A 16,846-nucleotide genomic window follows, 5' to 3' on the forward strand; every position below is an offset into this window, starting at 1 on the left:
TGTGTACACTATAAAACTATACATATGGCTAGGTAAGTCTCTTTTTTAAGTATTACCTTACTAATAAAAATAAGAACAAATCCATATGTAAAGGGTAAAGCCTTATTAGCTACAGTCAAACCATTCTCTAGGGGAAAAAACAAAACTAAACTCTAATGCAAAACATAAACAGCATTGAAAGCAGAAGTCAATAAAAGATCATTTCTCACCCAATCTCAACTCTCAAATTAAGAGTATCAATTTAAGATAACTTTTTAAAGTCTCATTGAGCACAAAAAGTTGAATTAAGCTTATGCCATCATTTTGTACAATTTATTTGCATAAGTGAAATATTTAAATGATTATTTTACACATTATAAAACAGTATTCAAGGCATGAACTAAGGGTAATGACAAATTTACAATGTACCTATAGAGTTTCTAAAAGATAAATTTCCAACTCCAGCAGATTTGAGATACGTTATCATCATGTACTGTACACTCACAAAATAGACAGGTAGGTGGGGGGGAGAGAGTGAGAGAGAGACAGACAGAGAGGGAGGGAGAGAAAGTGAGAGGGAGAGAGGAAGAGAAGGAGGGAGGGAGAGAGGGGAAGAGGGACACAGGGGGAGGGGGGAGAGACAGACACACAGACAGAGAAAGAGAGAGAGAGAGAGAGAGAGAGAGAGAGAGAGAGAGAGAGAGAGAGAGAGAGAGAGAGAGGTGCTCTATAAGTATGCTTTTAAATTGATTTTATTTTGATAACATCACAAAAGTAATTGAGCTCACATGAAACTTGGTCCAGACATCATTGCACAAACCTTAAAAGAGAGCGGGAGCAGCCAGCTGGCCTTAAAGGTCCCAGCTATTTAAATCTGAATGGAGACCACAAGAATGACAATGGAGTTCAGAAGACCGGTAAAGCTCACCACAGCTGGACCTCCCCCAGAATTAAAGGCAAAGGCCGGGCAATCTGCTGTAATTAATACAAGTGAGGTGCCACCCTCAGGCTTAGGGGAAATTTAAAACTACAGTGAAGCTAAGAGATAAGCAGACGTTTTGATGTTCTGAGCACAGTGTGTTTTTGTTCAACATTGGTCTAAAAAAAGTTAATCTATTAAGTTAGATAAAGGGGGCAGGCACAGCCCTTCATCTTTGCACTTGTATTGTTTTATAAGATTTTCTTTGTCTAGTCTTTGAGACTTATATTTTCACACCAGGTGAAGTGGACTTATTTTCTTTCCCTTGGTTCTACTTTCCTTTTGGGTATCACTTCTACACATTTTTTTTTTCCAAAACCCATTCAACAGCTGTTCCTTGATAATGCAAAAGAATCATAAATCTGAAAAGACTAGAAAGTAACCTGAAAAAAACACCCAACTTAGCCTTAGTCAAGGTATGAATATAACACAGAAAAGCTTTATCGACCCAGAGGAAGGCACTTCATAGAAGTACAATGCCACACTGTACACCTACATTATAGAATACTCACCTTTGAAAAGGATTCGTGATTGGAGGCCAAGCCTAGTGGGGGTTGCGCAATGATTCAGCAATCAGTAGAATGCCTGTGCCCATTTGGAAAGGCAAACAGCAGCAACATGTTCTAGGGCTGATTGTTTCATATTTGGAATCAAAGATGGAAAATGTGATAGTACGGCTCATAATAAGGGAGCTGATCTAATGAACCATTGTGGAGAACAGCAGTATATTTAATCAAGATAAATAGATTGTGAAAGAAAACTAAATCCCATCAAATGCCTCAAATGAGTCAGGATACTAAACAGTCTTTGACACAGTTAGCTATGTCACTGTGGGCAAGTAACTTACCCTTTCAGGTATCTCAGGTAAACTCCCTAAGTTTCTCTAGATTTCTATGAATACAACTAAGAATCTCAAAGATACAACTCCCTGAGAAACAAATTAGTTGTGGATCTATACTCCTAGAGCTGCTTTCCACAAAAGGGAATTCCCCCTACCAATAAAATCACAGGTCTGGTTCTTTTCCACCTTTGGCTAACTTTCCAAGTACACTGAAATGACGTTAAGTGATCAAATCAAACTCGGATGTGGTCATATCCCTTACTCTGTTATAGGATATTTGTGAGTGTGAGGAGATAGAAATACATACTACCACTTAACTCCATACTAATTTTGGATTCTTGCCATTTCTTATTATGACTCCAGGACAAATACCATCCCTTCCCCTATAGCTTACCTGTAGTGTCGGAAAATCTCTTCTTCCACCTGGGTAATAAAGTCACATTTGGTACATGAGTGTTCTTTGTTTTCTTTGACAGTCAGATGCCCATCTGTCCCTTGCAGGTGATTTGCTTCTTGTTTGACATCAGACGCCTGGGATTCATGCACATTCTCATAATGAAACAGGAGAACATCAACATCGGGTGTAGAGAATGAGCATTGATGGCACTGATGTTTAACTCTGGAGCTTCCTGTAGCCCCAGGAGACAGGTGCAAGAGTAAGAGTGCACAGTGGGAACAATTACTCTTTCTACAAGCAAATGGGTAAGTAATTTCTCCAAGGTGCTTTTCAGGGCTGCAAAGGCCTCTGGGGCAGAATGGACAGTGCTTAATGGTACATTTGTGAATATTGTGTAGTTGTTGATAATGACGAAGGAGTGGCCCCACCACAATTACATCAGGGCCATGGCTCTTGGAGTACCTGAAGTCACAAAACTGACAATTGTAGCTTGTCACTACATTGTCCTCTGCTCCTTTGCTAGAGAAGTCTTTCTTTTTAGCTGCACTGGAGCCCTTTTCTGCCTTAGCTACTGGCTCACCCTCTGTATTTTTGGCTAGATCATTCTGGTTAATGACAGTGCCCCTGGAAAGCTTATCATTCAAGTCTGGATTAAGGCCTCCTGACTGCCCTCCCCCATGCTGTTTACTATAATGTTCCAACAGTTTGAGGGAACTGGATGATTCGCAGCTGAAACTACAAAATTTACACCAGTAGTAGCTGGTGGCATCTGTACCATTTTGTCTAGAGGAATCAATGGGCTTGATGGGCACCGAGTAACCTACAGGAGTGTCATCTCCTGCTTTCACGGTAATTTTGTCTTGCCATTTTCCCAAGTCTCCAGAATCACAAGATCGAAGAGAGGGGCTGGACTTATTAGAGTTTTTCTCTGAAGATTTCCCAGACTCAGAAGAGGGGAGAGAAGCTTTTATTTTATTTGGATGAGTCTGCAGAAAGTGTTGCTCTAGTTCAGTTGACGAGTTGCCCATGTATGTGAAATTGCAGAATTTACAGCGGAAGTACTTGGTGTTTCCTTGGCAATCAGGAGTTTTGCGTCCAATGCCAATGAAAGTTCCACCTGAAGTGACCTGCCAGAGAAGAGAGTAATGTTATTTCAAATGTTGCACTAATTAAATAGAAACCCTGATGGAGAGGAGAGGAAAAAAGGAAGAAGAATCATTCCACATCAAAAAAAACCCAAAAACAGTAATAGTATATTATATCTACTAATAAATTATCTTCATTTTTTGTCAATAGTCATGTATTTGAGAAAAAATATGCTAAGCATATTAGAACCAAAGAAAAGATGAAATGGATAAGAAATAATACATTGAGAGCTTATTTCAAGAATTTAAGCATGTATATTTTAGAAATCTAGAAAACTATTTTCAATAGACTAGGTCTAATTGAACTGCTTCCCTCAAATTGCATTCTTGAAGGGGTATCCAGGATCTTTTGAAACTCTCTTTTGTTTCTCTCAGAGATTAGGGATTGCTGTAAAAATCCAGTGATAATTTATCAGAAATTACTTACTGTAGACACTCTTCAAAGAAATTTTCTGTCCTGTTCCTACAACAATGAGGCTTCAGACCAAAGAGTATTGTACTAAATTAACTACAGCAAAAATTGAAGTACAATACTAAAATTAGGGTGAGACAAGGATCATACATTTGAACTAAAAAAAAAACCCTACAATTTAAAAGAGGGGTAAGGAGGTGGAGAATGGATTGGAAAAATGGTGGAGGGCAGCTCAATGCAACATGGAATACAAGAAGGAAGCAAGGTTTCCAGGGCATATATCTTTAAAATCTCCATTCTCATTGCCAGTGTCCCAGCCCTTCCCATGAGTGCACCATACCTTTCCTGTGATGTCAGAGATTATTTGTCTATGATTCAAAAGTGCTTTATAGGCCAAAGTAAAATATGGCCAAAATCTAGGCCAAAAATTTCACCATAAATTTGTTCTTTTCTCTAATTAGGAAATTGCACTTTGTATAACACCAGGTATGAGGGAGTCTACATGTCCTATCTCATGTGGGCATCCAGCACCACTACTAACGATTGGACTCAGCCTCCCTCCTTCCACTCTCTGCTTAGTGTCAAGATATGATTTTTTTTTGATCCCAACTTTCTGACTGAAATAATCCACAGAGTGACAGATTTAATCTTCCAACTGTCAGGGAACTGCTGAATGTCTGCAGGATCCCGTTGTCATATATTAGTCAAATGGAATAATTATTTTCTCCCTTCTTCAACAGCTGTGCCACAAAAAAAAAAAGCATGTGATCACTGCTCATATGAGAATCCTGCCATAAGGAAAGTTTCAGGCATTTAAAAATCATTAAAAGCAAACATTCAAAAATGCAAATAGTATGCCTTTTAGCCATCTAGCATACTAAAATAAAGATGGCTCTATGTCAAATGTGCTGCAAGCCCACATATATTGAACATGTTGCCATATCACACTCACCCTTTTGTTAAAGGAATAGTTTTCTATTTTATGAGAATGTTATACTTGGAACATTTCTGTTGTATGATCTCAAATATGGTGTTTTCTACATTGGTCAATGGTTACCAGGTTTTAAAAAGGATAACCATAGTGGAGGCATAAGGATGCTCACCTTAACCCACTGTAAAACCAAATCACCTTGACAATCACTGGCTTAACACAGACGACAAAATCATATGTCCCTAAAATCCAAGTTGTCAGTCTGCTTACCTAGTCATTAAATGTTTAAATGAACTAAAACTTACACAAAAGTGTAATTCCGTGACTACGAGATGTCACGATTTCTACACATCTCCCACCATCCTTGGTAGGTGAAGCCATGACTTGATTTCAATAAAATCGGTTTCAGTCTGACAAGAATTACCACAGGCTTGAACAAGATGCTTTCTTGGAATCTTGGTACTTTGTTCTGGAATGTGTGAATAAAATGTGACCCTGTGAAGAGTCGGATGTCTCCCATTTGAAATTCTAGAGACAGACAGTGTGGTAACCATGAAAGATTTCTGGATAGAGAATTATGGAGACCTTAGATCATATTCTATCTCCAGCACTTTGTAATGATTGCATGTGCAAGACAATACAACCTCTTTAAGCCTAAGTTTACTTACCAATAAAAATGGGATAATCACACTTACATTACCTACCTTATAGGACAATTTTGAGGATCACATAAGTTAATATATATAGTATATACTACATGTTATATGTAACATGTATTTTATATATATAACATATAGCATATATTACATAAAACATGTAATATATAAGCACTACATGTTAGCCATTATTTCATTAATATAGCCAAAATGAGCTAACAAAAAGTTAAAAAATAAGATTTTTAAAAACCATTTCACTATTTCAGAGCTGCAAATTTTCCTAAATATTAAGTGTATAGAATCTCTCTTCATAAGGCAGCCAGTCCTTTCCTATTTTACAAGTCTTCTTACACCCTTACTCCCCTCCAAGCACTCTCTTTTCTAGCCATTCTAGCATCATTGTTGTTTCTGACACTCTCCCATCTTCAATAAACTGGCCTAGAGTGCTCTCTATCATCACTCCACTGATTGAGAAGCCAGGGCTTCCTCTATACCATGAATAAAGCATCCAAACAGAATTAAAACAGTTCAACAATTATCAAGTATAACATTTTGTAAGTTTACCTAAACCAAGTAATAGATTAAATTACAAAATTGCTCTATACAAATGTCTCATTTTTCTAGATCATAAAGAGAAAAAAGAAAACATTTGTAGCCGATCTTATAATATATGTCCTACTTGTGAGAGAGAGGTATGCAATGAAAATGAAGTAATACACTGGTGCGCTGTACTACTGAAAGAGCACTCTAAAATAACGTAGTCTTGTCCTTATTACTGGAAGATGGTGCCTTGGAATACTATTTTTCTTTGTTTCAAATCATAGACAGTTTTTCATGCATCCAAACACTTAAATCTTTTCCCAGAATAGTTACATAAGGAAACCAAAGTATGTATGTAAAGTGGTAAGTGCTTATACTAACATTTCTTAGAAAATGGTAATGAATCACCTCACCAGATTTGAATTCAGTGTGATTCAACAAGTGTTTCTTGCTAGCCTGCTATGTGCCAGCCATTTTTCTAGTCAATGAAGACATAAAACAAATAAGAAAACAGTCCCTACTCTCAGGGCACTTATACTTTGAGAGAAGCAATATATAAGAATATGCATACATAGAGAGACATATATACACACATATGTGTATAGACACCTGCATATATGTCTATATGCATATGTGTGCATATACACTATACACACACACACACACACACCACTATGTGTTTTTAATATATAAAGTAGATGATGGAGCAATTAAAACTGGGGGGAGGGGCAAGAGAAAGGCAGAAAAGCCCTCTGGTAGGAACATCTGAGCTATGCTTTGACAAGTATCTACATGTATAGAAAACTGTTTCAATTTTATTCAAAGATAAGGTTCAAAGTAGTAATTTCATTTTCAACATTTAATTTTATTGTTAATAAAGATTTTAATGACAGAAAATTTGCTATAGTGTTTTCTTAAGATATGAATGAATAGCAACATCAACAAAATAAACCAAACCCATTTTATATCGGGGCAGAAAAGAGTTGTGAGTCAATAATCCCCTCTGGTTAGCATGTTAATATTTCATTTAGTTTAAACCGTGACTTAAGAATGGAAAGCTCTATATCCCAGGGAAAGTCAAACACATGACCCACAACTAGTTTCCAAGTATATGCAAATATACATATACACATATAGGCACACACATACATACAAGTATGCATGCATACACATATTTGTGTATATACACATATACATATACATGCATGCACACACACACACATATATACACACATCTCAGTCTTCAAATCTGAAAGCACTGTCTGGAAGGTGTTGTCATTCTCTGGATTTTTCTCAAATCAACTGACTTTTCCCACATCTATCCCCTGTTCTATAATCCCAGTGGCTTCACCCAAATGTAGACTATCATAACAACCAATCTTTACTATTGCAATTATATCCAAACAGACCATACTATCTCCATTTTTGTCCCTCTAAGACATTACCAAAACAACCCTTATATATGGCTCTGTTCATGTCACCCTGTTCAAACATCATCCTTAATCCCTACTGATTAAGAAAAGCTTAAGATATTTTTCTCCAAATTCAAAGCTAATTATAATATGCCACCACTCTACCTTTCCACTTACCTACCTATTCACTCTATTTTCCAACTCAAGTGGACTACTCATAGTCCTCTGAATATGTTCTGATATCTCTCAAAACTCTTCCTCTTCTCATACTATTCTCTCCCTGTGTGTTTCTGTGTCTCTGCTTTTGTCTCTGTCTGTCTCTTCTCTCTCTCTCTCTCTCTCTCTCTCTCTCTCTCTCTCTCCCCCTCTCTCCCTCCCTCCCTCCCTCCCTTCCCCATTTAATTCTTACTTATTCTTTAATTGGAAATTGAAATGCTCTCTTCTCAACGAAGAATTCTTAATTCTCCAGATCTCTAACACAATACTTCGCTTTGTACCTCTTTAATGAACTTATGAAATAATATTGTATAGAATTAAGTATCTGAGTTCATAGCTTATCTTGCTGCTAGATCTTCAGATAGGAGGGATCATTTCCTCTAAACTGTATCTCCCCCACCACCTAGCATAGTGCTCTCTACAGAGTAGGTTATTTGGTAAATATTTGTTGAGAATATTTTGAAAAAGCTATTCAGTAAAAAATAAAATTTTGACAAAATGTTTTAACTATAGATTTTAATACAGAGTGGAGTGGGGAGGAAAATGACAACAAAAGAGGAGCCATATTATCACTATAAATATCTGGAAGAACTCATACCACAAATAGCTTGACTATCATATGAAAGTCTGGAGATAATTGTTCATTTCCTGACAGCTGTTCAAAAATATACATCTTTTATATACCATGTCAGAATTTTAGGCATGAAAGGGTGCTTTGATAACATATAGTTCAACTCTTTTATCTTATACATGACAAAATGAGGCCTTGAAGAAGGGAAATAACTTGCCTACTTTCATACAGCTACTCAGTGGAAGAACCAGGACTCAAACCTAGGTCTATTATTTCTATCTGACGTTCCTTCCACTGTACTGTTTTCTGATCATGTACAACCTGTAAATTCTTGGTACCTCCATATTCTGAGCCTTAAATTAGTATAATAAATGTTCCTCCTATTTTAGCCCACCGAAGGTATTTCTGAGGATTGATACCCAGTGTCAGTAAAGGAGCTCCTCAGAACAATGCTATAAGGAATGAAGAAAACACTCATATATGAATTGTCTACTATGTGCCAGTCACTGTTCTTAGTACTTTTCAAATATTATCTCATTTGATCATCACAGGAACCTTGAGAGATAGATGGTATTATGATTCCCATGTTAGAGTTGAAGAAAGTGAGGCAGACAGAGGTTAAGTGACTTGCCCAGGGTCGCCCAACTAGTAAGTGACTGAGGCCTGCTTTGAACTGACTCAAGACCCAATGCTCTATCCTCTGCTTCTCTGTACCACCCTGATTACTCTCTATATAAGAGAACTTACTGGTCCTAGAACTATATGAAAAAGCGTATCTATTGAAGGACAACACAGACTGTATCTGTGCTCAAACATTAATGTACTATCTAGTCATGTTTCTAGAAATTGGGAATATAAAAAGAGTGGAGAGCAGTGAACAAAATAAAAGAGTAACAGAAGAGATAAGTAAGCTTTCTTCTCTCCATCAATGACAACAGAAACTTCATACTTTGACTTAACAGCCCAGCCCCTCATGTGCTACATGAGGAAATAATAATGACTCTAAACGAAACAAAGATGGTATGGGTAGCTGGAGGTTAGGACAACTGGAAACAGAGGAGGTCCATTCTGGAGACAACATAACTGTAAAAGTGACAAGTGATTAATTCTCAAGGTATCTGAAAGAGGGGATGATACCAAAAGCTGAGGGAAGTTATTATAACCAAATAAACACACATGTGTCTTATCCCATATCTACAAAATATTTATAAGAATAATCAACCCACATAGAGAGGACGTGTTTGAAGGTATGTGAAAAGAACAGGCTGTCTTTTTGCAAATGATAGTATATCTTTGTAGTCACACTGATAAAACCTTTATAGTCATGCAACTGACTATTATATGTAGTAAATGCAAAACCCACTGTGCTTTTCATATATTAAATGTAGAAAAGTGTGTTATTTGGTAGGTAAAACATTGTCTTAAAGGTTCTCCTCTAAAAAAGTGTCTCCCACACTCCCATGTAAAAATCATACAAGATTTCTTGAAAAATGCAATGACAGAGACAACTTTGTCCATGACTTTCAGGTTATTAATATTACATAGGGAATGAATTTGAAAGGGGGATGTTCACTAAAGGCATTTACCATTATCATAGAGGACGTCCAAGGGAAAATCCAAAGAGCAATTCCTTGAAGATGGTGAAGTCTTTCAGATACTACTGTTGTTGATAACATTGTACTAATTACATCAAGCCCCAGAACAATGTAGACTCTCCTACATGTGATCTATAATTACTCAAATTAGTTTGGCCTAATTATATATGTAGGAAAAACCAAGTGGATGTGAAGAATGCCTTTTGTCTCTACTCTGATAAACAACTGAATGAACAATCCACAGTTTGTTTATCAATTTGTAAATCTTGGACTAACACTGAAGATAGATGATGAGCTAGTCCTAGAATTCAATACTAAGAGGAAAACAGGGTTGATTACTTTTAACTACACCAAGTTTATCACTGAAAAAAAAATCTTTAAATTAATCATATTCTTCCAAAAATGCTAGATGGTGGGGAATTATTAAATAGTACAATCTCCAAAGAATTAATATCTATAGTTACCCAAAGGTAATGTCAAAAAATTCAATGGAAAACTCCTGGCCCACTGGGTATATCCCTCATAGAAGATACGTGGGATGTCATGGAAAAACATTGCATAGGATGAAAAGACATGAGTAAGTTGTGATTTGCTGTGGATGGGAGCATACTTATATCAATAAGATCAGACTCAATCAAAGTCTTAAGTTACACACCTATTACCTGATGAAAAGAACCACTACAGACATCAAATTGCTATTATGTTGAATTTTTTTACTTTCTGAAAACTATGATAATGCAGAACTGTTTTTTTTTAAATAAAAGTCAGAATTTCATATTCTATTTTTATCCCAGCTTAAAAAGCTTTTCATTGTATGTACCATGTTTATGGCCTTTGTTTAAAGAAATATTTATATGCATCTTTTTTTTCTGTATGTCTCATTAAAGAGGGCTCAAAATAAGGGATTTTTTTTTGTTCCTTTTAAATGTCTTTAGCCTTTTATTCTTATTATTTTTTCTCTTAATCAACATAGTTGGCATTAATGTGAAACAGTAATCAGTATTATAAGACTAATACATAAAACACTTCAAAGGGAAAAGATTAAAAAAAACTCAGACCACTGAAAATGACACTGTAACACATAGTACTTATCCCCAACCATAACGAAAGAAGTTGTTTGAACTGAAAACATTGATTTACAATCTTTTCTTCAGATGTGGTATGTCCTCAAAAACTATGACTGATTGCAGTGGAGAAGATTATAAGGGACCAATTTAAGATGACTCTTAGTCAATGGATGGAAATTTTGGAGTTTGAACATTGATTTAAAAACCCACCCATCTTATTTTAAGGGTTTTCTGTCTTCAAAAATATATCTTGGAAAAATTGGCACAGCCTACTAAATTTATAGTATTTTGTAAGGAGTCACAGTAATCTCTTACCAATACAAAAGTACTGCAGAAAATATTATTAACCTTCTGAATAAGGAAATTAGCCTGACATATTAAACAATTTCAAACAGTAATGTAGAATGTGGAGAACATATCCAATACTTTTGTTTTGAGGACATGGGATGAATGCTTTGAAATGACAATAAACTACCTTTGTAGTTAATAAATTGCTCAGCAATCATTAGAGTTTAGCAAAGGAGGCTGTAAATTTTGAAACAAAATAAAATATTGACGTTTGTAAGAGCAGGGGCAACAGGCAACTCTAGAAGAAAAGAAAAACAAAGCTCAACCATCTCTTCAGTAAGTGTATGTGGATAAACCACTTCTTCTGCTAATTGTGTTAATTTTTCAATCCCAAACCAGTCTTGCCACTCAGCATGGTCCGTGTCCACTTTCTCCAATGGTGAGTTTCTGTGTGTGTTTAAAGAATAAAAATCAATGTTGACACATCTAAGCAAATCACAGTTGTGGAGATAAAACAGCTATGGGATTATAGATATAGATATACACACGTACCACACACACACACACACACACACACACACACACACGTGTTTGCATGTGTATCTTTCCAAAGTAAAATGTAAATTACTTCTGGATTATTTGTGGCATTCCTCCTCCATATTGGGGCAGATAACTGAGAGATCATTGTATATTCTAGAAATAATTGAAAGAGAAAAATTCAGTCTAATTGTTTATTAGGGAATATTACTTAAACAGAGCCCAAAACTTTGACATCCATATATTATGTTTCCCAAATGTGCTTCCCCACAGTAGGCAGATGAGGGGAAAAAATGTCCTTTTTTATATAGTGCCAGATATTTGTGTTGAATTTAAACACCATGTTTGGACTATAGTTTAATAAATAATTTTTTACTAAACAAACAGGCTATTCTAGAATTCACGAATGCCTCACTGTACCTTATATTTTCATCACTACCAGGAACTAACAAAGCTGGGCAGGTCCAAGTGTAATTGGGAGTCTGTAGTATACTCGAAATAAGCAATCCAAAGAATTTCTGATTTTGTTTTTCCTATTGCCACACCCATTCATACTTGTTATTGGCATAAAACTAATTACATAGGTATAAAAACCCAAATGGGGAAAATTACAGCTCCTCATTCTTTAATCTCCACAGTTAAACCGACATAATCAAATCATGATGTGACTGGTGACTAAACGAATAGAAAAAATATTGTACAATTTATTAAATCACAAATCCTTGAAAACTTGTCCCCATTTAGTGGGATATGAATTAAATCTGAGACATAAATGAACTATTCATTAATTTTAATAATATCCCTAGCTTACTGAATCTGAATGTGAGTCCCCACATCCTGGCAAACAGAGGGAGAAAGAAAACAAGCTCATTCCTGAGGACAACAAAATTAGTAGTAAACATAAATCCCTAATAGAGGAACAAAATTACTATCAGCAAAATTGCATTTGTCTTTCAGAGTTAACTTAGTATAACAGTTCATCTATCAAGGCATCCTGACACAATTTCGAATATGATGAAAGAAAAAGAAAATAAGAAATCACTACACCTGGGAAAATTAAAATTGGCCCAGTGGTTAAAATAACTGATATTAACATGGTGCTTTAAAATTTGAAACACACTTCACACACACTGTCTCACTTAACTCTTAGAGCAATCCTGTGAGATTGTTACCACAGACACCTTATTATCCCCGTTTTATATTTGAGGAAACCAAGGCTCAGAAAGATGAAGTGACTTCCTTATGGTCACACGTTTTGTATCAATGTCTGATGGCGGATGTGAGCTTGTGCTTTCCTAACTCCCAGTCCAGCGCTCCAGCCACCATGCCACTCTGTCTTGATCCCTAGTACATAATAACAACTTAAGAAATGTCTATTCAATCAAATTAAAAGTATGCATCAAATCTTGATATAGTTTCTCAATGTCATTCTCTTCATCTGCTGGCTGATTATACCTCTCTACTGATGTCAGAATATCACTAGTTTGTGATCATAAAAATATCTGTATAGACTAAAAGCACCAGGTACCCCTGCCTCTATGAGCATAGATTTACAAGAACACTGTACCACAAAGAAGAGGAGGAGGAGGACAAGGAGGAGGAAGAAAAACAAGAGAAGGAGGAGGAAGAAGAAAAGGAGGAAGACAGAGGCAGAAATGTAGATGGAGGGGGGAAAAAGGAGGGGAATAAAAAGGAAAAGAACAAGAACTAGAACAACAAAGGTCAGCCCTTGATTATCTACAATGTACAAAGGTAAAGGTAGGGAGGGGGAAGGCAGTTGTAGACAATCCAAAATGAAACTAGAAGTAAAAATTAGTGAGAAGTCCCTTCTAGCTCTAGCCTAGGTCTAGAATACTATAATAATGAAAAAAAAATTCTATTTTGCTATGTGTTTATGTTTGTTTATCTGTCTTCATATAGAAATGTCCTATTTTGTGGGTCTATACTAAACTTAAGATATACACACACACATGCACACAAATTTGTAGTGTATGGATTATATATGCATATATAAGTATGTTATGAGGTACTATTTCATTCTGCCCATGTTTTTCAATGTAGTTCTAATAGAAATGGTCCTAGGATAAGTCATTATCCTGCTAATACTATTTCTTTATATTTGGCTCCTTTCTCTCTTCTAACACTGCCACCATCCTGGTCCCTGGTACACTGCAATAGCCTGCTGGTTGCTCTCCCTGCTTGAAGTCTCTCCCATCCGGGTCTATCCTCTATTCAACTGTCAGAGCTATCTTCTTTAAGCACAAGTTTAACCATCTCACTCCCCTACTCAGTAAACTTCAGTGGCTCCCTATTATCTCCAGGATCACATATAAATCTTTTTTGACATTCAAAGCTCTTAATAGTCTGCCCCCTCCCCACCTTATTGTAGTTGTTGCTGTTATGTGACGTTATTGATTCATATTGAGATTGCAGTTCACTAAAACCCCCAGAATATTTTCGGACAATCTGTTGTCTAGCCATTTCTCCTTGATTCTGTACTTAAATAATTGATTTTTTCAACCCAAGCATAAGGGCTTTTAACTTATGTCTATTAAATTTCATTATATTAGATTTAGTCCATCATTCTAATATATTAAAATCTTTTTGGATCTTTACTCGGCCATCCAATGTGCTAGTTATCCCTCCTCTGTTCCTATCACCTGCAAAGTCAAATGAGCACACCAGATGTGGCCAACTAAGCAAGTGAATAATCAATTATGGGGAGATATTATCAAATTTTAAAAATAGGATTTGCCACAAGTTGGATGAATGCTAAATTTATAATCAGTCCCATGTGTTCCCAATGATTTCTTTTAAGCCCTAAGCATTTGGGCCATTATTTGTTTCCAAGATGGTGTTTGTGTTCACTTGTTAGGCTTTTATCTTTGATTTAATATACTAAGGCACATGAGTTTAAATATGAACTTTATAAGACTACAAAGTACAGCACAAAAAGTGGACATTAATTTAGGTACCACTGAGTTAATTTGACCAGTGATGATGACCAATCCAAATAATAGGCAAAAAAATGAACTTCATTTGCTGGAGAGATCAAACCAGCTTGACAAGTAGCATGCCTTTACTTCATTCTGTGTTCATGTTTTAATTTGTAAGTAAATCATATTTTAATTTGTATGCTTTATCACTTGTTCTCCTAGACTAAAAATTCTGTAGGGGAAAGGACTATGTTTTATTTAAATTTTTATATCACCTTTCTCACTGCCTCCCAACCCCAAGCACAGAGATCTGCACAGCAATTGGTTAGGGGGTGATGGTGGCAGTGTTGAAAACAAATATCACAGCCTTTAAAATAAGCATTGGCCCATGCACCAAATAAGTTGCACTGTATAGATGGTCAAAACTTATTCAAATCCAGTTCATCAGTTTATTTAAAGTATATTGCTCAATAGAGAGGGGATGAGGAATGACTAATATATAATATGTCCTAATTCTATATTAAAGGAATATGCAATGTTAAAAAGAAATCATTTTTTGAAAAAATAAAATTTAAATATAATTAATGAGGCTACACTAAAAGATAGTGAGATGTAAGATTTTACTTTCCAAATTGTCTTTCCATGTAGAAACGTGTCCATTAAGAGCCTAATAAGCTAATACTGCTAAACCAGTTGGAAATTTGTCCCCACATTTTTTTAATTCAAATGTAAAATATCTTGTCTCTAAAATCTTTTTTTCTTGCTTAGAAAACAGTATTTGCACAATAGGAAAGGAGAACTCAGTGTTCAGAGTCAAATAAAGGTCTGCCACTGATAAGCAAATTGAAAGACTATTCCCCCAACATTAGCATGTCATTAAAGGTCAGAATGAATTTAATAGATTAAGTAGAACCTGCCTCCTTCAGAACACTGAAAATTTCAGGATTCAGAAAGCTTTCTAATATGAAGAGGCAACATCTACACCACACAAATGCAACAGAATTTATAAACACTTAAAGGTCTAAACTACTTTCCCGTGGGAAGAAGAACTTGACAGGATTCCTTGTTTTATAACCTGATCCTAAGGCCAAGAGTCCCCCCATAAAGATGATGCAAACAATCCCAACACACAGCACATAAAGTCCTAATGAGAAAGTAAAGTCATCATTTAGTAGTAGGTACTTTCATTTAGCGTGTGTTAAAAAAAATATGCCCAATAAAGCCACCCTAAAACGATGGAGCAGTAATAACTTTTTGAAGAAATCAATCTCCTGCTATTGTCCCTAGACAGTAAGTGAATCTCAAATACTAAATGGAATTTAGTTTAGTTTATATAAAGGGCTAATTATTGACTAATTGTATTACTTTCTTGGTATGGAACCTGAGCTCTGAAGAGTGAGATATTGCCTTATCTTCCCTGGGATCAGACCTCTAGGCCATCTTCACCCCTAAAGAACCTTATCTCTTTTTCCAGCTCCCATAAATGTGTCTTCCTCCAATTGAGTTGTTGTTTGTCCTTCATTCTCAATGAGGACCATGGAATCATGACTTGCAAGTGAATTGGATTTAAGTGAAAGAGGGCTGTGCAAAGTCCCCAGCCTCATTTTCTCCTCTGGAGCCATCTGATTCTAGTGGCAAGACATAGATCAGGATGATTGGAGATGGCCCTGATGCAGTTGTAGACCTTGGCCTTTTTAAGCTAAGGTCTTTCCCAAGCCTCAGTTTGACCAAGGCAATGCCTATTCAGTGATTAGGTCTGGGTTAGAAATGAGACAAAGAATGGCCTCTTTTACCTAGTTCAAAAAAAAAATGAGAGAGGAAGACCCTCAGGGTTTTCCAGCCGAACAGAAACAATTGTTATTTACATTCACTCTGAGCCATTGTTAGCCACTCAAGGAGAGCCAAGGTGGCTAAGTGGATGGAGCACCAGACTTTCAGACAGGAAGACTTATCTTCCTGAGCTTAAATCTGGCCTCAGACACTTACCAGCTCTGTGACCCTGGATAAGTCACTTAACCCTGTTTATCTCAGTTTCCTCATCTGTTAAATGAGCTGGAGAAGGAAATGGCAAACTACTCCAGTATCCAGTAGACCACAAGCTCCTTGAAAGTAGGGACTGGTATGCTTATTCATACACCCAGCCAGGTATCTGGCACAAAGCAAATATTTCACAAATACTTGGTTTATCTATATTGTTGAAGTTCATAATTGCAGTGAATATTTCTAATGAGTGAGGAGAAATCAAAGTAATTCTAAATATTAGGATGCTGAGATTCCATTAAAGCTAATGAATTATGAAGCAAACATAATCTCTCTCTTGATTTCTTAATAAAGAAAAGCAAAA

General features: G+C 36.1%; 1 protein-coding gene across 4 annotated transcripts in view; it reads right to left on the reverse strand.

Moving 5' to 3' along the window:
- TRPS1 (transcriptional repressor GATA binding 1) overlaps window positions 1-16,846 on the reverse strand; it is a 304,791-nt gene that overhangs the window by 224,834 nt on the left and 63,111 nt on the right. For all 4 annotated transcript variants that reach the window (XM_020965428.2, XM_020965426.2, XM_020965423.2 and 1 more), the window contains one exon: window positions 2,194-3,323. In XM_020965428.2, the coding sequence (XP_020821087.1) occupies window positions 2,194-3,323 (1,130 nt within the window). The remainder of the gene's footprint in view (window positions 1-2,193; window positions 3,324-16,846) is intronic.

Source organism: Phascolarctos cinereus, unplaced genomic scaffold (genome assembly GCF_003287225.1).
Source record: "Phascolarctos cinereus isolate Bilbo 61053 unplaced genomic scaffold, phaCin_HiC Scaffold_4;HRSCAF=312, whole genome shotgun sequence".
NCBI classification, from domain to species: Eukaryota; Metazoa; Chordata; class Mammalia; order Diprotodontia; family Phascolarctidae; genus Phascolarctos; species Phascolarctos cinereus.